The 24029-nt window shown below is 36.0% G+C and overlaps 2 protein-coding genes across 8 annotated transcripts in view; one reads left to right on the forward strand and one right to left on the reverse strand.

Moving 5' to 3' along the window:
• Arhgap6 (Rho GTPase activating protein 6) overlaps window positions 1-24029 on the forward strand; it is a 508986-nt gene that overhangs the window by 370102 nt on the left and 114855 nt on the right. The window lies entirely within an intron of this gene.
• On the reverse strand, window positions 1452-12689 carry Amelx (amelogenin X-linked). The gene is made up of 7 exons (XM_050121037.1): window positions 12183-12689; window positions 10852-10917; window positions 8996-9043; window positions 7558-7602; window positions 6850-7215; window positions 3199-3243; window positions 1452-1481 (listed from the first exon to the last, which is right to left on the reverse strand). The coding sequence occupies exons 2-7, from the start codon at window positions 10903-10905 to the stop codon at window positions 1452-1454; spliced, it is 588 nt and encodes a 195-aa protein (XP_049976994.1). The 5' UTR covers window positions 10906-10917; window positions 12183-12689.

The raw sequence follows: 24029 nt of genomic DNA on the forward strand, positions 1-24029 counted from the left end.
TTTTATTTTAAATACCAATCCCAGTTCTCTCTCCCTCCCCTCCTTCTGCTCCCCCCAATATCTCCCCACCCCACACCTCATCCATTCCTCAGAGAGGTGAGGCTTCCCAAGGGGAGTCAACAAAGTCTGTCACATCACACTGAGGCGGGATCAAGGCCCTCCCTCTGTGTCTAGACTGAGCTAGGTGTCCTTCCACAGGGAATGGGCTCCAAAAAGTCAGTTCATGCACTAGGGATAAATACTGGTTCCACGGCCAGTGACCACATGAACTGTCCAAGCCACACAACTGTCACCCACATTCAGAGGGCATAGTTCAGTGCTATGCAGTTTCCCCAGCTGTCAGTCTGGGGTCAGTGAGCTCCCTCTGGCTCGGGTCAACTGTTTCCCCATCATGTTCTTGACTCCTTTGCTCATATTATTACTCCTCCCTCTCTACGACTGGATTCTGGGAGCTCAGCCCAGTGCTTAGCTGTGTATCTCTGCATCTGCTTCCATCAGTTGCTGGATGAAGGTTCTATGATGACAATTAAGGTAGTCGTCAATCTGATTACAGGGGAAGGTCAGTTAAGGCACCCTCTCCACTATTGGGTAGAATTTAACCAATAGAAGAATCTATTTTCAATTTTAAAAAAGACTCAAAGAATGATATCACTACATTTTATAGATGAGGAAATTGAGATACAGAGAGGATGAGAGATTTGTAAAACTTTCCACAGCGATGGTTATGATTATGAACCAGAAGCTCTGTTTGTAAAGTCTGAATACCAGCAACCATACTCACAACACAGGGAACCATCTTTGAAGTTGTGTAGACACTTGACTGGCCTCAGAGCACCCAAATTCCACACTCAAATACAGGATTTGGATGTTTTATGGTGAAATAATTAAACATTGTTTGAGATATTTTTGGCTCATAAGGAAAGGGAAATACTTAAGCCTGTGGTGTTTTCTTCCTTCTCCTTATCTCTCCATTCGCTCGTTTCCTTTCTCTTTTCCATTAAAGGACGGGGATATCTGTAAGGGGGATTTATTGATTTTGATTTTTTAGATAAAGGATCCAGTTATTGTTTACTATGGTAAATGTTTCGGGGCCAAAATGACTGTTGTTACCATGTTCTTTACCCCTCACCTCTTCCATCCCACATTTCCCAATAATTATATATCTTTTCTAAGTGTCAGCTGTTTCATATGAATCTCTTGTCAACTCTTCTCATAAAGCATTTTGAATAACTAAATTTCAGCCAAAGACCCCTACTCATAAAGCTACTTACTTCTTCTTGTTTTTTTTTTTTAAAAAAAGGGAGATAGGATTAACAAACATATTACCCCAAAGGAAAACTACAAGTAGCAAGAACTTCACAACACATGTAAGCCGATGAGAATTTTATTAAAGCAATATTGAACACTACTACATGCCATTATGTTCTGGAAAGGTAGGAGACGGGTGGAAATCATTTTTCTGTTGCGGTTTCCATGTTAAGCTGTTAAGAAAAGTAGAACATTGTATTACTTTAAAAACCACCACAATTATTTTTATCGCACATAACTTTTTATGTTTGGTGCTTGAGTTCATTCTTGGTATTGCCTGCTACCGTTTGCTACCAAGGAGCAATCTTCAGGTTTGGTGGGGGGGGGGGGTGGCGGTGTCTACTATAGTTCCATTTTGTATTGAGTTAGGAAAGGAGGTGTAAACGTGTTTCTTGAAAAAATGGAGAAACTTGAGATATTTTTTTTTAATTGTAGTGAATAAACTGTGATGTACCTTGGTAGGAATAGCTAACGCCATCACTATATATTCTTTAGGTGGTTGGAATGGAGAGAAGGCCTATTTAATATTTCAAGTTGCTCAAATGGTACATATCTTCACATGTGTCCTTTTACTATAGGTCAATCTAATGGACTTGTGTATGTACAACATGTATATGCCCTAATAACACTGTAATGTCTGAATCATAAAACAGAAGATAATGGAGTTTTTTTTTCTGGAGTTTATGGTCAATAAGTCTCCATCAAAATTGAGCAAAATAATTTTCTTAGTTTCACTTTTTCATCAGCTTAAACTTTCACCTCTTCCCAGCGAAGTTCTAGGTCCAGGGCAGACCTAACCTACCTCCAGTCCAGATGTGGCTGGCTCAGGGTCTGAAACCATTCCTTTAGTGTCAAAATAATTCTATTACGAGCAGGGAAAGGAATTTATTTCAATTCCAGATTTGTCTGTTTTGAAAGGGAACTAGAGGAGAAATCGTTGTAGTGTATAATTGCTTGACAAAAGAAAGAAACAGAATTTTCCAGTTCTTAGAAAACCCTCTTTTAAGATTATGATCTCTGACCTGCTTAGGAAATAGCCTCTTAGGGAGAACTTCAGTTTTAACCAGTCAATCTGGTTTGTGTCATCTTTTGTCTCAAATCCTTGAATTAATAAATAAGCTGCTTCTGCCTCAGAAAGTATTGTATAGAGGAACACTGATAAAAATTTTAAGTTCTATTAGCAGTGTCTTAGATACGTGTTGCCCAATATGGGAGTGTTTTGCCCAGTGTGGGTGCTGAACATTAGAAAATATAAAATATGGCCAAGAAACTGAGTTTTAAATTTTATTCCTTTTGAATTTTAAATGATATAAATGCCCCAATATGTGTGTGCGGTTTGAAACAACACATTGCATTGTAATTCTATGTATCTACATGTTGATTTGAGTAGTATGGCAGCCATTATTTTCTTTGATAAATAATAATTACTTACAGATTTTTTTACAATATCTATCCTCAGTATTTGCTCTTAAACATATTTTCGAATATGTGAACTATGAGCATTTTACTAATCATAGCCATTATTTATTGAAGCTGAACTCTTCAATATGGTACAAACCCAATATCATAAAACAGTCAAGAAAAAAATGCATAGGCACCCAAAAGTAAAGTTTGTGAGGTACATATGAGCAATATATTAGGCACGTATTGAAATTAGGATGTTATTCAATATGAAAAATATTGTAAAACCTCAAGTTTTAAAGGTTTATCTTATAAACATTGTCATATGCCTATGACTTCCATGCCATTTGAAGCCAATTCAACTCCAACAGAATTTCATCAATATTAGCACTAAATGTACACATTGGAGTGGATATATTTGAATGAAAGAAGAGATTATAAATGCATGCCTGTTACCTTAAAGTAATAAGAAACAAAATGTCTACATACCGGATGCCTTGGCATGCCCTGGTACCACTTCATAGGGTTAAGCACCTTAAGAGAAGGAGACATTAGAATGCAGTTGATTTAATTTAATTTCATATAAACTAAATACTAAACTCACTAATGCAGTATGAAATATATACTCACTAATGCAGTCCTGTCAGTATTGATAGCCTGAGAATGTGCCTTCTACAAAAGAAAGAAGCTAAAGACATGTCCAGTGCTCCTATATCAAGTATTATGTTACTAACAATCCAGCACATTCTACAAGGTATTGTCCATGGTCTGGACAAGTACAATCACCCTCATCTTTTAGAGATAGTCATGAAGAGTTAGAGTCAATTTATATAACACAGCTACAAAAATGGTAATTCTGTTTAAGCTCCTTGGCTTATGCTTCTCATTGAAATATCAAAACATGTTGCTGTAGGTGGTCCCAGGGATGGGTAATTTCAGGACACAATGGTGCCACCAATATCCTCAGGAGTTTTTATTTTTCTGCTTCCAACTTTTGATCACAAGACAGCAGACACAGCTCCATGAGTCACAAATTCCAGACAAATGATCAAAAGAACACCTTTTTTTTTTTTCCTAGAGTGTAGCTATACATCCTTTGATAAAAGGATTCCTAATCCCTAAGAGTTCTTTCTTCCCAGAAAGTTGTCCTTTGTTCTCATTTTATATTCATGGTCCACTACAACCTTTCCCTCAACTAATAAGAGACAAGCAGTATTAAGTTATGGTAACTGATGCCATAGTTGGTGTAAATGAATGGACCTTCTCTCCCTGGACAGTAGAGAAGACACATCTCTCTCATGAGTAGGTGGAAGGCCATATGTTGGGATCAGTTCCAGCTCTGTCAATGAGGAATGAGTTGTAAGCAAGCTGATGAACAGCTTCTAATTGTGACTGCTATGTGCCATAGGATTAATGCCATTTGGGCATCCTTTACTGTTGATTAGCTATCTTATTGCATCCCTTTCTGTAAGGATAGGCAATTACTGTTTTTACTATTACATATAGTATAGTACCTAATCTACTGAGTGCTTGAGAAATATTTAGTCAATTGATTAAAAGTGGCCTATGTTAATTGATTAAATGTTTTCTTACCTTTCTTATTGCAATTCAGTTTTTTTAAAATTCAACTTATTTGTCTGCATATTGATACCTTCCCAGTAAAGCTATGTTTATACATTCCAGAAAATGATTAAGGGACCTTAAATCATGAAGGTACTGGAATAAAGTTACTGTGGATGCTGTGTAATATAAACCCTGCAAAGACTGTTTACAATTTTGTGTGGGTGTAAGAGGAAAAAATGATTCAAATATAAATATGAGTGGGAAAGAAAACTTCTTTTAAGTCCATTTTATGCATCTGTTAACGTTTTGAAGACCATGCGGTAGACTTCATCAGCTTAAAGATTATGAAGTGAAAGAAATGACTTGTGTATAAAATCACTGCAGTTCTCTGTTTGAAGCTCCATTATTAAATTTTTCTTAGGCAAAATGATTATTTCAATAATTTCAAACTCAGTGAAATACTCTACATATAACATACTTTCACTGAAAATATTTTTTTCTGTAAAATGAGTTCAAAAGACCAGATTTTGATTACTAATGTGGTGTGCAGAATAAAGCTAGAGCTCCAAGTCCTAATTTGATTTAGAATATAAGCAATTCTTAAAGTTTATCATTTTCAATGTAAAGAATTTTTCTTCTGAACTGGCTTTCATTTGGTTCAGGTTCAATGACTATCATGCTGAAATTTCTTTAGCTTCCTCAGCTATTTGTTAATGATGTACAAATTTCTATTTTTAAGAAAAGATTTGAGATACTATAAAGGTTCTCTAAGAAGACATATAGTCATTATTTGCCTGCTAAATGGTCAATTTGTAGGAGCAAATGACCAGTCCCTACATCATTCACAAATAGTCACTTATAAGTTCTCTCAAGTGATAGGAAATTTTAAATTTAATTCAACACAAAGACATGAATGATTTTTAAAACATTTTATTATCTGCTAATGATACTTATTTTTAGTTACAGAATTTACTAAGTGATTGTAGGCACAAATCATTGTGTTCTTGAGTTATTCCTAAAAACAACCGAAGTATCCACTTCGGTTCTCTCATTTTCTGAATTTTTTAATCCTGAAAAAATATAGCAAAAGGAACAATTAACATAATTTACAAACAGTCCTAGTGAATACTATTTACAATAATAAGTTATGGCTTCAGTTTTGTAAAACAATGTACAACCATTGAGTTTGATTCTGTAATTTCTGAAGTTCCTCATCTTGCTATTAAGTAGAAGTTCCTTATGTTCAAGCCTCTAAGACATATTATTTAATGATATAATAGTAGCTGCCACCTTGCATCAAGTGTTGCCTGCTGTAATCTCATTACTTCATTTCATTTTCCATAAGGCAACTCTAGGCAATCATCAGGATTTTTTCTCTTGTTTTAAGCAGGAGAGAACTGAGTCTAAAAAGTTCATACTACCTCCCCAAAGTCACCTTTCCACAAATAGTTTGGGCAAGATAAAAACACATGATCACATCCACGGTGTTAATCATTAATAAAGACACAAATAAACCCCCTTTGCATGCAAACAGAGAACATGTACTTAGTCTATGATAATCAGGGATAGCTACCAGGTTATTGAATTCCAGTCAATTACTAAAAGCTCTATCTCATTTCATAAACAGGCTTAGAATTTGAAGACATGAATGACAGTATTCTTATAAGGAAACTGTGGCAATACTATTTAGAGTTGTCTGTTTTTTTCCTTTCCCTGGTTTAAAGAAAGGAATCACCTCCAAAATAGAAGTAACTTGGTACCCTACCACCACTTTCTTTTTTTGAGGGAAAAGCTAGGACTAGAATCTAGGTCACTCCTGCCTCACTTCTCTTTGATTATTAGTAGCAAATCATTAATAGCATTTATCACATTTGAATCCATGTGCATAGTATAATCACATCATTTCATATATATATAACTAATATTGTGTGCATAAGGATCATTTCATTAACTAGTCTCACTTGTTTGTAAGAGCTTTCTGTAACACGGGAGCATTTAATGCTAAATTGTGACAACCTCTTGTCAAACACTTAGTCTGTGGAGTCCTGGTACTGAAGAAGAACCTAACAGTCTCACTAATTTAGCCACTTTCAAGTTGAATGATCACTTTAGACAGGCAATTTTTCTATAAGTCCTGAAAGATAGTTCCCCTCTACTTCTTTCAGCTTGTTCAAATATTGATTCTCTTCATTCTCAAAAATTACTCCTTTTATAGTCTTCCTGTAATTTTAGCCTCTTCAAACTAGTCAACCCTTTGAAATGCTAGAAAAATGATATTCACCTGTTCTGTTACTCTTAAATGGTTACATTTCAGTAATGCAGAGTCTGGTGTTAATTCAATGATTAGAATTTAAATTTACCACAAAATCCATGGTGCTAATTACCAAGACATGTCACCAAATCATTTGTGAAAAAGAAGGAAAAAGATAACAATGTATGCTTGGACTAACAGAAGCAAAGACCTTAAGTGTCTGCAACTCTGGGGTCTGATTTGTTTTGGAACTCAGAACTCTGGGGCCAATTCTGTGAAATCGCTTTCCTAGGATTTGTCTGTTTCTGGCTTCAAGGTATACTCACCACTTCTTCCCGCTTGGTCTTGTCTGTCGCTGGCCAAGCTTCCAGAGGCAGCTCAGGAAGAATGGGGGACAGGGGCTGCATGGAGAACAGTGGAGGCAGAGGTGGCTGTGGTGCCAGGGGCTGCATGGGGTGCAGAGGTGACTGGGGCTGCATGGGCTGATGAGACTGGGGTGGGATGGCTTGGGGCTGGAAGGGCTGCTGGAAGGGCTGCTGGGCGGATGGAGGGATGTTTGGCTGATGGTGTTGGGTTGGAGTCATGGAGTGGTGGCCAGGAACTGGCATCATTGGTTGCTGGGGGGCCACTGGCTGTTGAGCTGGCACCACGGGGAGGTGGTGATGAGGCTGAAGGGTGTGACTCGGGGGATGCTGTTGAGACAGCACAGGGATGATTTGGTGGTGCAGCCATCCACCCATGGGTTCGTAACCATAGGAAGGATACTGGTGAGAAACAAAGAGTCAGGTTTACCATTGGCTCAGTTGATTTCTAACTGGAGAAGTAGCAGTAGTGTTTGTTATTATGACCTTATGAATATTTTAGTCATTTTTTCCTTTGCAAGAATTTCTAACAGTGTACACAGATATGACCTTTTACAAACTAAAATTCCCATTAGTGTTTGTAGATGGAGTAGACATGATATTTCAGTTAAAAAGGGAATTAAAATGCATGCCTATTCTCTAAAGGGAATGAAGAACAAAATGTTTACATACCGGCTGCCTTATCATGCTCTGGTACCACTTCAAAGGGGTAAGCACCTTAAGAGAAAGAGACATTAGAATGCATTTGATTATGTTTAACTACATAAGAACTAAATACTAAACTCACTAATGCAGTATGAAATATAGACTCACTAATGCAGTCCTGTCAGTATTGAATGCCTGAGAATGTGACTTCTACAAAAGAAAGAAGAAGGTAAACATTTGTTGGATGTTTCCTATGTGTCAGGTACTGTGTTATATCCATCCCATCCACTTTTCATGTTTTCTCACATGATCTGAGGCAGGTATCACCCTCACTTTTATAGGTAATGTTAGGAAAACTCAGGTAGGTTCATTCACTTAGCTGAAGTTACAAAAGTAGTAATTCGATTTAATTCCACAGTTCCTGCTCTTCATTGAAAGAGCAAAACAAACAAACTTTTATGACACAACAATGTGATATAATATCCATTTGATTCTTTCTGATTTCATATCACAATGGAGAAAGAAGGTGGAAACCTTTCCTTTCATCCTTAAGACATAGATTTCTTGATCAATTATATCAACCTTTTAAGATAAAACAGTAAAATTTGCCTCAGATTCCTACTAGCAATTTTCTTCAGTTTATATAAGTAAACAGATTCATATCTTTATCTGAACCTGTGAGATAAATAAAGAATTTCATCCCTCTCTAGACAGTATTGCCTTATTAGTTAGACTTAGATTTATAACTCTCTTGTATGGTACATCATTTAATCAATACAACAAAAAACTATTAACCTCACTCAAGTTATGAGTGGCATAGCTCTTTCCGTGCCCTTTATTATTCTCCAAATAATATTTTTGAAATGAAGTTATCATTGTCTCTCTTCTCTAGATGAGGAAACCAAAGTTCCATGGGGAAAAATAGATCTTCCCGAGGTCCTAGAATTTGCATGCCTTTGAGGAGACCCCCAAAACCTGTTTCTAGAATTCTTCTGCTTTCTGTCACTCTGAAGAGACTCTTTGAAACCACTTTTCCTTGATCACTTAGCAGAGCCAATGAGAAATGCACACCGCTTGTGGATATCTTTGAATCATCAATTTTTCCAGCTAGAAAAGATTTTAACATCTTACTTACTCCTCGAATTTTATAGGCTGGCATAGAACAAGACTGTTGAAGCCGAGTTCAGTTTCTGCCCTATCATGGAGCCTTCCTGAGTGGTAGTTCATGATGGATACATTTAAAACTAGGTTTAAAAGTAGAGGCTGAGTCAGAGTGATCAGGTAGAAGGGTGCTGGGAAATGCAGATTTGAGGCCATCAGTCGGGGCTTAAAGCTGCTGGTGGGAACTGAAAAAGTGTGACCATTTGAGAAACATCTTGAATGAAGAATCAATACACCACTCTTTACAGATCTCAGGACATCTTTAACTCAAACAATGGTCAAAATTAGTAAATAGAAAAATTACCTCATAGCTTAAGTTGATATAACCAGGGCTCCCAGGATGAGGTGGTAGCTTTTTTAGAAAGGGAAGAGGGCAGATTGAAAGAAAAAAGGGGGGGACAGAAAAAGGAGAAAGAGGAAAAGAAAGAAATTAAGTCAATATCAATTGTTCACATTAAGGATGTCTAAAGCTTTATTTTTTTAAAAAAAATATATACATAATACAGAATGTATTTGAGGTTTACTTTTAGCCTGAGCATGTATACTGTGGTGGAGAAGCCTTCTCATTTTAAAGAGGTACTGATTAGCTAAATGACTTTCCCAGGGGTCATAGTCAAAGAATCCTACCCCTTTCCAGCCACCCATTTACTTGTTGATCAAACTCCCTCTGTGTTAGGAAAAGAGGTATATTTCTATTACACAACTGAAAAATAGCAACAAGCAAGGAATCATTTCACCAAGGGCCCCTTTAAAGATCAGCTGGTTAAGTGTTGAAGTATCAAAGGGCTTCCTAGTAATTAACATGCAAAGTAAATAAATAACACCCTAACTCTATTGTTCAATGTGAGAACGAGATGAGAGTAATAAAATATAAACATCCTAAATCCATCCCCTGAACAATAAAATAATTGATGTATTAAAGATCAAGGCCAACCCTTTTTATTATTCTATAAATGATTTATGATAGAAATTTAGAAGTTCCAAATAAAAAGCAACCTGGACAATTTTCTAAACCAGAACTGTCTGTGCTTCTCAAAGTGGGGTCAGCTGACTAGGGAGTTCTGGTTGGTGGTGGGGGCAGGAGACAGAAAGGTGTGAGCATAAAACAGAAAACCTCCCTCAGACACAAAGCTACTGAAAGGTCAGTTCAAATCTATTCTTCCAAAATGCTTGTGTTTTGCAGCCCAGTTTATTCACTCTCATCTGAATGCAAATGAACATTAGTTAGGTAGCTGTCTTCCCTATTTTATCTTGATATAAGCTCTCTGAGACTGGGGTATTAAAAGGGGGTGAATTTATAAATGTCAGCTTCTTAGAGAACAAGGAATCATCAAAATGCAGGATTTAAAGAGCACATAGCACAAAATCTTGGTCTTTTGTGTGAGAGAAGAGAGGCAGTCATACAAGCTCACTGGCTTCTGTTGTACTGAATATTCTTTATACCACCAAAAAGCTTTGCTACTGTATGTTCTTAGCTTTCTGCCGTTATGTACCTGTGTCTGGAGAGTGGGCTAGGCGTCCTGGTCTTTGGTACATTTAAACTGTAATGTACAGACCTTCTACTATAACTGCTTGCTATGTATGCATGTGGCATAAGCAGAATTCCATAAACGTGCTAAGGTCAAGTCCTACCTAAGGTGTAAATCAATGCACCAAAGTGGGAGGTCCTTGGGGAAGAGTGAGGTGTTACAAGTCGGAGTATCAAATATAGAAATGTTACCTCCTTAAGGCAAGAAGAAAATTTGAAACTTGTGAGGAATTAAGTCTTAGAGATTGTTTGGATGTCACATTTGCCTAAGGTTGAGTAAACACTTTCTCTGGAAGCCTTTCAAGGATTCCTTCAAGTAAGATTACTCCTTGTGGAGACGGCAGTGGTGTTTACAAGTTAATTGTTATGGCAGAGTTCTCTGAGGCTAAAATGCTTGTTAAAATGTGGAGTGCTTGGCCCCATTTCAGCTGTACTGAGTCACAATCTGTGGTGGAGACATTCATGGGTTTCTTTTTTAAAAGTTCCTTAAGGGTTTCTTCAACACTTAGACACTTGGGGATATTAGATCTTGTGCTGAATGAAACCCTGAAATTCACCAACCATTGGGGGCAGATTTATATTTCCAAGCTTGTGAAATTGGATACAATCAATAAAAGGGGTATTTTACTCACGGGCATAGCAAAAGCTGCTCCCAGGAGGCAGGCAAACAAAATCCAGGTCCCCATTTCTTGATGGTTCTGAAATGGAAATTAACACCAGCCATTTAGAAATGTATTTTTATAGGAATAAACATAATTATGGTTCATACATTTATATAGTCCACACTAGTGTATTGATAATAAAAAGATGGGGTACTTCTTGATAAAGGATTTTATTCATGTGTGATTCCCATTTTGAACCTATACCATTGCTTCTCTATCATGATTATGCTAAAGGTTAAAAAGTTATAGGAAGACAAGTTATCTACCAAAATGATTGTGTATGCCATTTTTCTGTATATATACAGCCTATAGATTCATAGGAGGTAAATGATCTATAAAATGATGATTAAAAGAACCAGATCAAATAGAAAAGTTGAGGAGATAATTAAAGTGAATGTGATTTTATACTTTTTTAAGAAGACATAAAAATGTTCTTGTTGCGTACAGCCCACTTGAACAGTGCTAATGTTAAAAGCATAAGCTAATTATATGAGAAAATTTTGAGTAATTTTCCAGAATAGACTAATGGAAGAGTTGGTTTAGGTCCAGATGTCACCATCTGTAGAATTTTAGGCAAGAATCTCTCATAACACCTTTGAGTTCCAGGTGGAAATCAAAAGATGCGGTTAAACTAAAGGGAGGACACAGTGCTACCATTCTCTGCTTCTTTAATGGTTCTAAATGAATTCTACCTAAAAAATTCTTTCTTTCATCAGTAACATCATCTTTTTGCTTGTCAACAGTGGGATCCTACATATTAATGTCATTGTGTCATTAAGCAAGAACTGGCCATCCCCAAAAATGTACATTCTTTTATGACAACACCATGAAGTACATATAAGATATGAATGTAGCATGTAATGGTGCTGGCTATGAAAAGTACATTGAGATTTTCTACCTTCTAAATCTATTCTTTTTACAGAGGTTAAGTTAATAAGAAAAAGCATTTACACTTGATATAATTAAACAAAGCTTTGTAAAGAAGTAGGTCATAGCCTGTTAAAGCACTATCCTAATTTAAAAAAGCAAATAAACATTTTGGTGTGAAATCTGGCTCCATAAAAGCTTTGGAATCCTTGACCTAAAACTTAAAGAAATGATGCATTGCTGTACCACAAAGTTGAACATTCATTTCAATGATCAGAGACTATAATCTAATTATGTAAAGCTGAAGAAGCACATATGGTGTGGATGGCACAGAGTAAAAGAAATGTGCAATATATTCACACCTTTGAAATATAAAATTCAGAGGAAAAAATGACCCCAATTAAGATAGTAAATTATGAATAAACTCCACATACCTTTGAATGTGTTCTGAGTGAGTTTCTGTCTGAAGCTCAGGGATGCTTGATCCTTTGACTTCTTCCAACTCTGGGCCCCAATTTATATCATCCAGAGCATCTAGAGCAGCCAATCAGGTTTCAGAATGAAAAATGTGCTGAGTCTATCGAAAAATCCCTGTATCATGATTTTTTAGATGCTGTGAGCACTGTTACGGTTGCATGTTGTGATTAGTGCATATAGTCTTTCATTACAGGCAATAATAGGTTTGGAAGACTTCTTCAAGTCAGCAAATGAGTTGACTGCATATGCTGATATATTTGAATTCATTTTTAAGGAAATTCTCTTCCATCATCTACTACTCAGTTCTAGCAGTTAACATTGTCTTTTTTTGGAAACCACGTAAGGTTTTCCAGACTTTTCATATCAGGAGGCATAGATTCATATCTCATTCTAGTAAAATAAAATCCAAAGCTCTCTTAGAATTCTACAGTTGCCAGTGTTCTTTCTCTGCTTCTATTAAAAATATTTTCTCTGTCCCCTGTGTCCTTTAACACCACTCTTATGTCCACCTTCTTGGCCCTTTCCAGGAAAGTACCTGCCCTGCAAACTACCGTGACCTCACGACTATTACAGTCACAATGCTTATTCTAATGCACTCCCTGAGGGACAAAGTAAATACCTATCCCATGCCAGAGAATGTTCTTGGAAATATACTTGAATACTTAGAAACATGTGTAACAGGAGATATTGCCCCGGTTCTACTACAGAGCCAGTTCGCATTTCTAGTCCAGTGATTCTTAACCTGTGGGTCACTACCCCTTCATGATTCAGATGACCTTTTCACAAGGGAAGGATGACAATCACCGCTCTCGACTTTTCCAGCACTTACCAAGTCCAGTGTTTCATATTGAAAACTGAAATTGACATCTCTTTTTAAGTGCTTATTAATTGTCCCTTTAGTGGTATTGCCTCCATGTTTTCACCAATCTCGCCTTTACTTAAACACTATTAACCAAGTCCATTCACTTTGTAAGAGGACTTCTGACTTAGCTATTTAATTTACGAGCAATATACTTCTCTGCCTTAATAAAGCATGAGTTAGCTTTAATTTATTCTACAATATGATCATTTAAGACATAAATTTATAACTAATGACAGGGACTAATGGGGTTTGTATCAGTATTAAATGATGTTCAATAAATTGGGGTTATACTTAGATCTTTCAAATACTTATAGAGTTTTTAAACTTTCACACATATACATATTTTTCAATAGCCACAAATATGCATAACTTCTAGACCCTTCAAATTGATAAATTAGTACAAGGAGAAAATAGTCATAAGAGTATATAATGTATAGTATTCATGACAATATTGAATTTAGACAATGTTAATCTTGACTCCTGCTTCACCCCAGACAGAGGAAACATTGAGAAATTACTTAGAGGTGTGAGTCACAGTTTCCTCATATGTAGGAAGAGTACAATAATACAGTCAGTCTACCTAAGACAATTAGTGTAAAAAATAGGCGAGACACATACACAGGGAAACTGAAAGTTGTTTGTTGCCCATACCACTCCTATTACCTGGAAAATGTTGTGTTTAAAGTATACGAATAATGCTTAAGATGTAAGGTGGGCTAAGATCAAAGTTTATCTTTGAGAATAAATTAGTAAAGACAACTGAACATCATGAGTAAAGGTAGATCATTCAATTTGGAAGAGAAAAATGGCAGCGTAGTAAGTGGAAGGGCATAAGAAGCCAAATGTTTACCACATGATGAACACAGAATGACTCTAAAAATATGTCTAAGGTTTGCACTTTATGAATATGGTTATTGCTGAATCATATATATCAGATGCAAGACATATTCTCTATGAAGGAAGTTGTAAAATGATAGCGTAAGAAAAATGTTGATCATATATTTTCATTCAATCTTCCACTCATTTTATTTAAGCCTGAAAGGATTTGGGACATATTTTCTTTTATAAAATTGTAGATAATAAGAAAGACCTAATTAATAAAGACATTTATGGATTACTTTTGGCATTACAGCCACATGCAGTGTATCTCATTACTGTTTTTTATCTTTCAAGAATGAAAGAGTGATAGATTTAGTCACAGTGACCCACAGATGTGTTCTTATTATAACACTTATTTTCTGACTAAGGCAATTACTGTGCATTCACTGTGAACAGCAGTTGATCAGACACTGGTGGCCAGTTCCACAGAAATGATACAATTATTTCTGTTTTTTCCTCTATGTCATGTCCTAAATTATTGGATATTAAAATATTGATTTTTATCTGGAATTTTCTCCACTAATTCAGCTACCATTCATATAATTTTTAAAAAAATCAAGTACAACCATATGTGGTGGCTCATACTTGTATTCTCAGCATTCTAGGAGTTGAGGCAGGAGAATCATCACTGTTTGAAAATAACTTGGTCTACCAGTAAGTTTCAGTACAGTTGGGCTACAGAGTGAGAAATTGTTACCAAAGAAATGCTCAAGTCCAGTTAAAAATGGAAAACTGATCTACATAGGCATTTCTCAAAAAGAAGGAATACAAGTGGTCAGCAAATGCATGGAAATGCTCACTGTCATTAACTATCAGGAAAATACAAATCAAAATTATGATGAGATATTATCTTACCAAATTTAAAATGGCTACTCTCATAAAGATAAGAAGTAACAAAGGCTGTCAAATATTTAAAGAAAAATAAAGTGCTACACGCCTTGGTAAAGGTATAAATTCTCAATACTCAGCCATCAGAACACTAAAAATTGATCTTTACCATAATCCAGAGATCCATATCTGTGTATACACCCAAAGAAAGTGAATTCATTACTTCAAAGGCACATCTTTACTCACAGGTTTACTGTGATACTGTTTACAGCACCTAAGATACAGAATCAACATAGATGCTCGTCAACAGATGAACGGATAAGTGTATATGTACACAGTCTTGTTTTATTGTCCTATAATAAAGATGAAATCCTGTCATTTCCAGTAAATGAATATAGAACTAGAAACAAGTTTTCAGAAAATGTTAATTAGCTTGATATGATCATGTAATTCTGAATATCACACTCTACTCCAAAAATATGCACAATAAACTCAAAATCCATAAAATTACTGAGTGTTTTAGGAAAAAAGTCAAAGCTCAATTAAAATTTTGCCTGAATCCAATTATTTCATCTTTGCATAAGTTTATTTTGGAAAACACAACTTACAAAAATAATTTTTTTGTTTTATATAGAGTGCATAACATTTCCAGAATAATCCTGTTTCTCTTTCTTTTTGAAGTTGATTATTTGTTCTTTTCAATCAGTATTTAAAACAATTTTAAGCATAAGATATTTTCTGTATGTGATGTCTCTATGACTAGTGTAATGATATGGATCCCAAATGTGTCTTTATTTGTTCCTACTTTCATTTCACATATCTGTAACTGCATATATTTGTGCTGACTACATATGAACTGCAGGCTGTTCTTGTTATTAAGAGAACAAAAAGAGTGTGGATTTATTACTGCTTCTAAACACTGTCCTTGGAAGTGATAAGTGAATACATTTAAATGCCCTTCTGAATTAAAATAGTTCTTTTGTCACTTTTGGTAGTTGTTATTCTTTTATTTGATTTGCAACCATCACATTTTGTGGTTCCCAGGATGCTTATACTAGCAAGTTTGCCCCTTTAAATTAGCTGATTCTGATTCATGGTTTGTTGAGAAGCCATATAACCAAGTTACTTAGAGATTTTTATCAACTTCAAGCAAAGGAACTCTCTCCGACAACATGATCTGCTCATGGCATTATGGGTCACCTGTAAGAATTGCCCAAGAGATTCATTTTCATAGCATTTGATGGAGATGGTGGCTTCAGGGAGGATATTTTCTACTACTGCTTTATAATTCTATCTTCTAGCTTACTTCCTGAGTCTCAGCCGCTTTTGATTTATGAGAGCGGTCATTAGAAAAGTGAATACTGCGGCCCTTTCATATCAGCTATATAGTACCTCAATTCTCAAGCCTTCTCTTATAGCAGACTCAGAGTTGACTGATATTCTAAAACCATTCCAAGACTAACTACTTTTGGGTAATTAGAATTAAAGTTAGCTTTCAAATTATCTAGCTGTACAAAGAGGACCCTAAGAGAGGTATACATGGATTTACTGTATATGGGAAGTTGAAAAAGGCAAGATCTCCTGAGTAAATTGGGAGCGTGGGGACCATAGAAGAGGGTAGAAGGGGAGTGGAGAAAAATGGAGGGGAGCTGAGAAAAATATATAGCTCAATAAAAACAATCTAAAAAAAAGAAAAGAAAATTATCTGGTTGTAGAATTAATTCATAAGGAAATGCAATTTCCATATGGATAGAGGAAAATTTCACAAGAGTCCACACCTAAGAGAAGAGCTACAGACAATGACAATGACTGTTAAAGAAAGAAGAGAAGTATTTTTTTCTCCTGATTTAAAAGGCATAAGCCCAATCCTAAGGAGTCAGCCCTAAATTTATGAAAATACTGTACTAATATAGTCATGAACTCAAAAGTATGTGATTGGGGGAACACAGAGTTGGAAGAGGGATGGGGTGGAAAAGATCCAAATACAATATACTTATATAAGAAATCCTCAAAAATTATTTTTCTAAGAAAATAGAAAATACCATTTGCTAAGATGAATATTTTCTGGCATATAGAGTCCAAACTTAGGCATGTCACCATTTGCTGATTGTGACAGACGCTGATTACTTTTGACCCATAGAAACTCTTGAAATGTACTGTGTCTTATACTTCCTTTGAGGTACTTTTTGTAACGTATAGAAAGTAGGTGCTAGATGGTTGATTGGTAAAAGTGTCAAAATTATTCATGATATTGTGAAAATATAGGAAATAGTGTTGTTTAGTGTGAATTCCTCATAGGCAAAGACTGCAGTAATTTAGGTGAAATACTTGACTCACTAGGAAAGACCTACTGGCTCCAGAGCACTTCCTACCTTTCTCTCTTCTTCCTTCCTTCCTTCTTCCCTCCTTTCCTTCTTATTTTAATTTGTGCAGATGTTTTACCAAAATACTAACAGTAGTTATGTAAGGGACCCATTCCTGAACACTTCTGGATAGCCAGCATTTCATTTCATCCTTTCAGGTAATCTGTAAATTCAATAAACCCAGGAGAAATATATGACATTTGGGCCACAGTAATTTTTCATTCATGTTCAGCAGGATTGATAAGTACAAGATATGCCTAACCCTTTCTTAGAGCCTGGGTTTATTTAATATTCCTTTGGCGTGGCGGAGGGTTGAATAAAAAGTTCAGATAAAAGCACAGGACTTTGAAAGTGAGAAAGGCCTTTTTGATTACATATAGATAATACCTTAGGAATATAAGTATTCACAGAAAGAATTCATATAGCTTGTAATTTGGAAAGTCTGCAGGCATTTGCTAAGTATCTGGTGGAACATCTTTCAATGAAGGAAATTATATGCAGATGGCTGTGTGTTGTTTGGGTTATAATTAGCTGGTAATGTCAGGAGTGAAAATGTTATACCTGTGTTAACAGAGGTAACACAGTAATGGAAAAACAGATTTGATTTAAGTTTGTTGGACAGAATGCACCAAAATTCATTTTGCTATCCTATTTTTGTCCAATAAACACACACATTGGCCAGTAGTCTCTATACTGTCAAGGGAAACAAGAAATTTGCTCTTTGGCAGAGGACAGACTAGGGCATAAAAATGCTGGGGCCATTGATCCATTGTGCCTGGCCCAGATTCGTGAATACTTTGCACATTTGCTATAATGCCTGGAAAATGGGCATTCCTAAGTAAGGCGTTTCTAATAATATTCAATTTTAAATATATTTTGCAAAAGTAAGAGTGACTGTTTCTTTTCTTTCTTGAGATGAGGTCTTATTATTTAATACTACTGGCTAGACGGGAACTTGATACATAGTTCTTAATGACCTCAGACCTTTTCCTCAGTCTTTACATTGCTGGTGCTAGGATTAAAAGGCTGCACCATCAGGACCTGTTCAAGAGTGACAATTTAAGCAATTGCAGGGAAAGGAAAGGGATAAAATTCAATGAAACAAAGGAGAAATAGTCAAAAGGTTGGAAATTATTACTCATATTTTAATATATAGGGTTTTCTTCCATTGTTCTTGGACAGAAATGATATATCATATACACTTCGCATATCTCAGTTTCCTAGACAAAGTGATAGCTTATATATTTAAAAAGTAAAGAGTTCAGTTAATGATTTTCATATTAAATATAGGGCAGCATATGAGATCTCTTGCTAGAGATCTTATTGTTCCAGTCACCTAGATATTACTCTATAAAATGAGTTCCTGTTTATTCAAAAATAAAATCAAATGAAACATATTAAAAGCATTGAAAATGTTTTATTCATATGTAATTTTCATACCTTCAAATTTACCTCAAAATGTGCAGTCTTAGTATCCTGACCCAGTTTCTAACTATCAACATAATCTCATTTTCAAACATTTTCATTACCTGGAAATAGTTATTAGCAGACACTCTTAGTTGCCTCCACTCTTGAGCCCCAAACAGCAATGTATTTTCAGTCTCTATAGATTTTTTTGTCTCCTTGGATTTCCTGTTTTTAATATTTCATATGGAGTTATATAACACATGTTGGAAAAACAGATCTCTGGCAAACTCTGGCATCCTTGACATATGGGATTAACCAGTTCTTTGCTGTGGTATGTTCAGCAGCATTCCCAGGCTCTTCTCCCTACATATCAGTAGCCACACCCCACCTTATTCCACTCCCCACTACCAAAATATGACAAGCTAAAACTGTCTCCAGACATGCCACACATCCAAAAGAACCTAATTGTTCTAAGTAGAGAGCTGTAGTCTGATGGTGCCTATAAACTAAGCTGGATATAGGGTGGTATGAAGTTGACTGGAGACCTAGACCCCTGTGTTATTGCAAAGAGACCAATATCTCAGGGTTCCAGAAACTCCACACTTCCCACCTTCATTTTCAAAAGTCTGATTTCCTTCTTTTAAAAAAATAATAAACCAAGAGTTTCCATGTATGAAATTGTCAAAAAGTAAATAAAAGATTCTCTATTATTTAAAATCAAATGGAAAGATGAATGGGGAAAAGCAAGTAAAGAATTAGTTCAATGAAAATTACCTGGGACATAAAAGTTCAAAAACTACCTGGAAGATAAAAATCATCTAATCTTCCGTCTGTCGAAAAAACAGAGAAATTGTTGGGTTTAGGGATTGGTACGGATGGGAAGAATATGCATTATGAAACAGTCAAATATTAGTTTCAATTTTTGAAAAGTTATAAACAGAAAAAAGTAAGATTCAATTAAAATGAATGAATTGGGGCTGGTGAGATTGCTGATATAAGATAAAGGCACTTGGCCAAGTCTGATGGTCCCAAGACCCACATGTTCGGAAGCAGAAGCAACTTCCACAAGTTGTCCTCTGACCTCATGCAAGCACTGTGACACATACTTCGTCCATGCAAACACAAAAGAAAACAATAAACGAAAGTCTTATACAGTTTTAAATGAAAAAAATATACAAATAAATTATTTTAAGATAGAATTAAGTAGATCTATGCCTGTGGTTTTTAACTTCATTTAAAGGACTGGAACTGTGGTGTCAATAATGTAAAAAAAAAAAATCTAAATTAGCATTTGAGCATTCCCATGCTACAGCTGTAAGAGTGTGCTGATAACTTTAAAGGAGCTTAACTTAAATCATTCTCTGCTCTATAAACACTCTTTGAACAGCAAAAGGAAGCATGAGATTTGATTTATACCATGGCTAATGAAAACAAGTGGGCAATCACTCTTTGATCATATCCTTCTAATCTAACGTAGTCTCAGGAATGGAGGAAAGGCGGGAAGTGCTTGGGCCATAGAAACTTCAGAAAGTCCATGTGTGAACATGTCCTCATTTTTGTTTTCCTTCCCTCCCCCTCCTTTTCTCTTCCCTTTGCTCCTCGCCCTTAAAATCAGGCCCAGGAATAAAATGAGCCAGTAGGCTTCAGCTAGCGATGATGTTTAAAACATGTTTAAGGTAGGATGGGCTAGAATATTTTATAGGCTATGTGTATCAAAGTTGTTTATGATACTTTCATATTATGATAAATTTAAGAGAATATAACACAATTTTAGGTAATTTGCACAATACTTGAGACTAAAACATGGTTGAATATTTAGCAAAACTGAACAAAGGGATAGTTGGGTAGCATTGGGTCTCTACAAAGCACTTCTTATGCACTTGACTTCTAATATAATTTAGAAGTAATGATCTTCAATACTCATTACACTTAAGAACCACTTGGTGAGTTTTTGAAGACATTTTTGTCTTGGTTTCATTCCATCCAATTTCTCATTTAATTAAGTCAAGCACCGGTTTTATCTGTTATTGTAATTTTCAGTAACCAGAGGAGCTTGGAAAAATATTGATGACTAGGTGCTATTTCTGGACCTTTTGTTTCTGTTGAATATAATGTGCATCCTGAGTTGAGATTCATAAAGGCAATGTATTGTGAGCAATCTGTTCTGTCTGTTAAACCTTTACTTCATATGGAAGGCTATGCTTTCTATCAGTCTTGCCCAAGCCAATGTTTTTAATCTTCTATATGAATTATCATTCAGTGCAATCGATTAAGAGCATCTAAAAAGCATCATTGATGATTATGAAAGTAGTGTCTTATCTTCAGACCTTTAACACAATGACAAATCCACAAGGAGCACTCAGCATTTTCTCAGTGATGGATAAAATGTGTCTTTCGCGGCCTCTTGGTTTATTAGAAATATGTCATTTGAAACTGGATTTCTCACAGTCCATGTTAGACTGCTAACATGTTGATTCAATGAAATGGTGCATTTTGTGAACCACCCATCTGACTGTGTTACTTTGGGTGTAGCTGTTTGGATTTTTGTTCCTTCCCTCTGAGTACATGGTTTTGTTCATTTAATCAAACAAATTCAGTTGTTTTGCCATTTTGTAGACACAGTCTTTGTGTGGCCAGGAGTCCTGTTTGCGGTGACCACACCACAACTAGTTTTGAATGTAGAGCAAACAAGTGCTAATTTGAATCAATTGTTAAGATTGCCAGCAACCAACCCATGTGACCTCTATCCCTGGGTTCACTTAGCAACCCTGAAGGCAAGGCACTGTTTATTCAATTGTCATTTCCTCCATCCATCAAAATTCCAATCCTCACAAATGAGACAATAAGAAACTCAAACTTGGGACATTTTTTGTCCTTATTTTTTGTATGCTTTAATTTCTTAGTACAAACATAATTCATGTTTGTAAATAGACTCTTTATGATATAAAAAAAGCATTAGGCAGAATGCCCTTAAGAATCTCACTGTCAGCTGGGTGGTAGTGGCACATGCCTTTAATTCCAGCACTCAGGGAAGCAGAGACAGGCGGATCTCTGTAACTTCAAGACCAACCTGGATACAGAGTAAGTTCCAGGACAGCCAGAGTTGTTACATAGAGGAAACCCTGTCTCAAAAAACAAACGAAGAATCTCACTGTCAAATCATAGTAACTATTAATATCTGAGAAGATAATCCCTGATCATTGTGAGGAATTTTTCTAGACAACTTACACTGTTCTACAACCTTGTTAACTTTATATGTAGTTGACATCTCCAGTGAATACAGGAATAGTGACTTTAATTTGCCTTCATACTTGCACAGAATTACATTTAATAGATATCCCAGAGTTTACTTAGTTAATTGCACCTTGATAGACATGTAGACTGCTGATATCTCTAAACATGTAATGAAATATAACATAGTTATTTATAACATGTATTAGTACTGTATGTTAGACATTGGTAGAGTTTAATATGCCCAACATAAGGTACATGTATTTTTGCAAGTTTATGAGCTAAATGGCTTCTACCAAATGAACCTATGTGTTTCAGATGAAAAAGCAACCTAAAGTTTTCCAGTCACTCCTCCCAATAAAAAATAACCCCTATTCCGTTTTATTTTCACACGTTAAATTGATTTCTACTATTTTGAAACTTTGCATTTATGGCCTCATATGCTGTCTTTGGTGTCAACGTGATATCTGTGGGATTCATGTGTATTGGTTTAAGTGGTTGAAGTTGTTTTTTTTCATTCTCATTGCCATGTAGCTTTCCGTTATGTGGATAGACCACAATTTATCCTTGCTATTTTGATGGACATTTCTCTAGTTTATGGTTTGAGGCTATTGTGAATCATGATGCTATGAATATTCTGCCATGCATCTTGTGGAGAATATGTGCACACATTTCCATTGATTTTTAGGAGAGGGGCTTTATGTTTTGTTGTCATCTTTATTGGAGCATCTCACTTGCTATCCCAAGTAGAGGAGGGTTTTGGAGGGATGAAATTAGTGATGTCCTTGGATCTATTTTTTGCAGACAGGGATTGGAATTGTTGATATTTTCACTATTGAAGATGTTGTTCGAGTTAACATCTTTTTTATTTCATTTTGTGTGTGTGTGTGTGTTTGTGTGATGCATCTGTGAGTTTATCACATGTGTGACCCGGTCCATGTGTGTGTCAGAGGACACATTTTGGGGGTCAGTTCTGCCCTTCCAATGTAGGATATTGGCATCAAACTCGGGTCGTTAGTCCTGAGCAACATATGCTTTAGCCCTCTGAACCATCTTGCTAACTATGAAGTGAATATATTTGTGAATATATCCTGTCTATTTTATATGCAGTCTTATAACTTGAATACTTAGGATCAGTGCATGTGGTGGTATGCTCACGTAGTTTTAGTTACTCCTAACTGGCACCAAGATGTTGAAAGGCCTTGTCTGGGCTGTACAGGATATAGCTTGATTATGTCTTTCTGGGCATGGAAGGTGGTACATTTGCCTTTTTAGGTGTTATGGCTAGAAGCTTGACTTAAGTTTCACTGAGTCTATGGACGCAGAGTGCCCAGCACTCAGGAGGCTGAAACAGAACAGAGTTAAATTTTGAGTAAGCATTGCAGAACTGCTACCTGAAAATATCTTAAATTTTATGGTAGGCCTGTAGCTCTGTGTCACAGGTGCTGTTGTGTGCCCTCTAAAGTACCAGGCAAGAATAAGTAAAATCACTGTCTTCTCTACATGACTTTTCTGACATTCTCTAATGAACTAATGCCTTTCTCAAGTGGCCTAAAAAGGCAGAACATCCTAATGGTATATCTGAGATGCCGGGGCATCTTTTTATTGTATTAAATATAATTACATCATTTCCCCATCCCTGTCCTCCCTCCTACCCCTCCTATACATGCCTCCCACTCTGTCTTATATTCATACCCTCCTTTAACCACTGTTGTTACATATACTTATAAAAAATAAACATATAAATACAACCTGCCGAATCAATTCAGTGCTGATTGTATGTATATATTTTTAGGGTCAACCACTTGATATTGGATAACTAGTCAGGGTTGGGAGCTCATCCCTGGAAAAACTAATGCTTCTTCTATGGGCAGTATTAATTGCTTGTAGCTATTTATCTAAGGGTAGGGCACCATAAGTTTCCCGGGTCTACATTTGGATGGCAAATGGTGTTGGACCTGGAGTTACTGGTAGTTGTGAGCCACCATGTGGGTGCTGGTAACTGAACCCAGGTCCTGCGGTCCAGCCCATAAATGAGATCCTTTAGAAAATATTTTTTTAATTTTTGAGATTATAATTACATTTTTCTTTTCCCTTTCATCTTTCCAAACCCTCTCATATATTACTACTTGCTCTCTTTCAAATCCATAACCTCTTTTTATTTTTTATTTTTTTTATTGAGAATAAGAAAAAAAAAGTTTCCGCCTCCTCCCAGCCTCCCATTTCCCTCCCCC

Source organism: Alexandromys fortis, unplaced genomic scaffold, assembly GCF_014885135.2.
Source record: "Alexandromys fortis isolate MF-2015 unplaced genomic scaffold, M_Fortis_MF-2015_v1.1 scaffold_192, whole genome shotgun sequence".
Classification (NCBI taxonomy): domain Eukaryota; kingdom Metazoa; phylum Chordata; class Mammalia; order Rodentia; family Cricetidae; genus Alexandromys; species Alexandromys fortis.

What these genes read in the sequence shown, in the direction of transcription:
- Amelx (XM_050121037.1), bottom strand. Translation starts at nt 10,905, where the DNA reads ATGGGGACCTGGATTTTGTTTGCCTGCCTCCTGGGAGCAGCTTTTGCT. An exon ending in ATATCAACTTAAGCTATGAG is followed by an intron (nt 7,603 to 8,995) that starts GTAATTTTTCTA and finishes CTTTCTCTTAAG; the next exon opens with GTGCTTACCCCTTTGAAGTG. An exon ending in AGGGCATGCCAAGGCATCCG is followed by an intron (nt 1,482 to 3,198) that starts GTATGTAGACAT and finishes TTTTCTTAACAG; the next exon opens with CTTAACATGGAAACCGCAAC.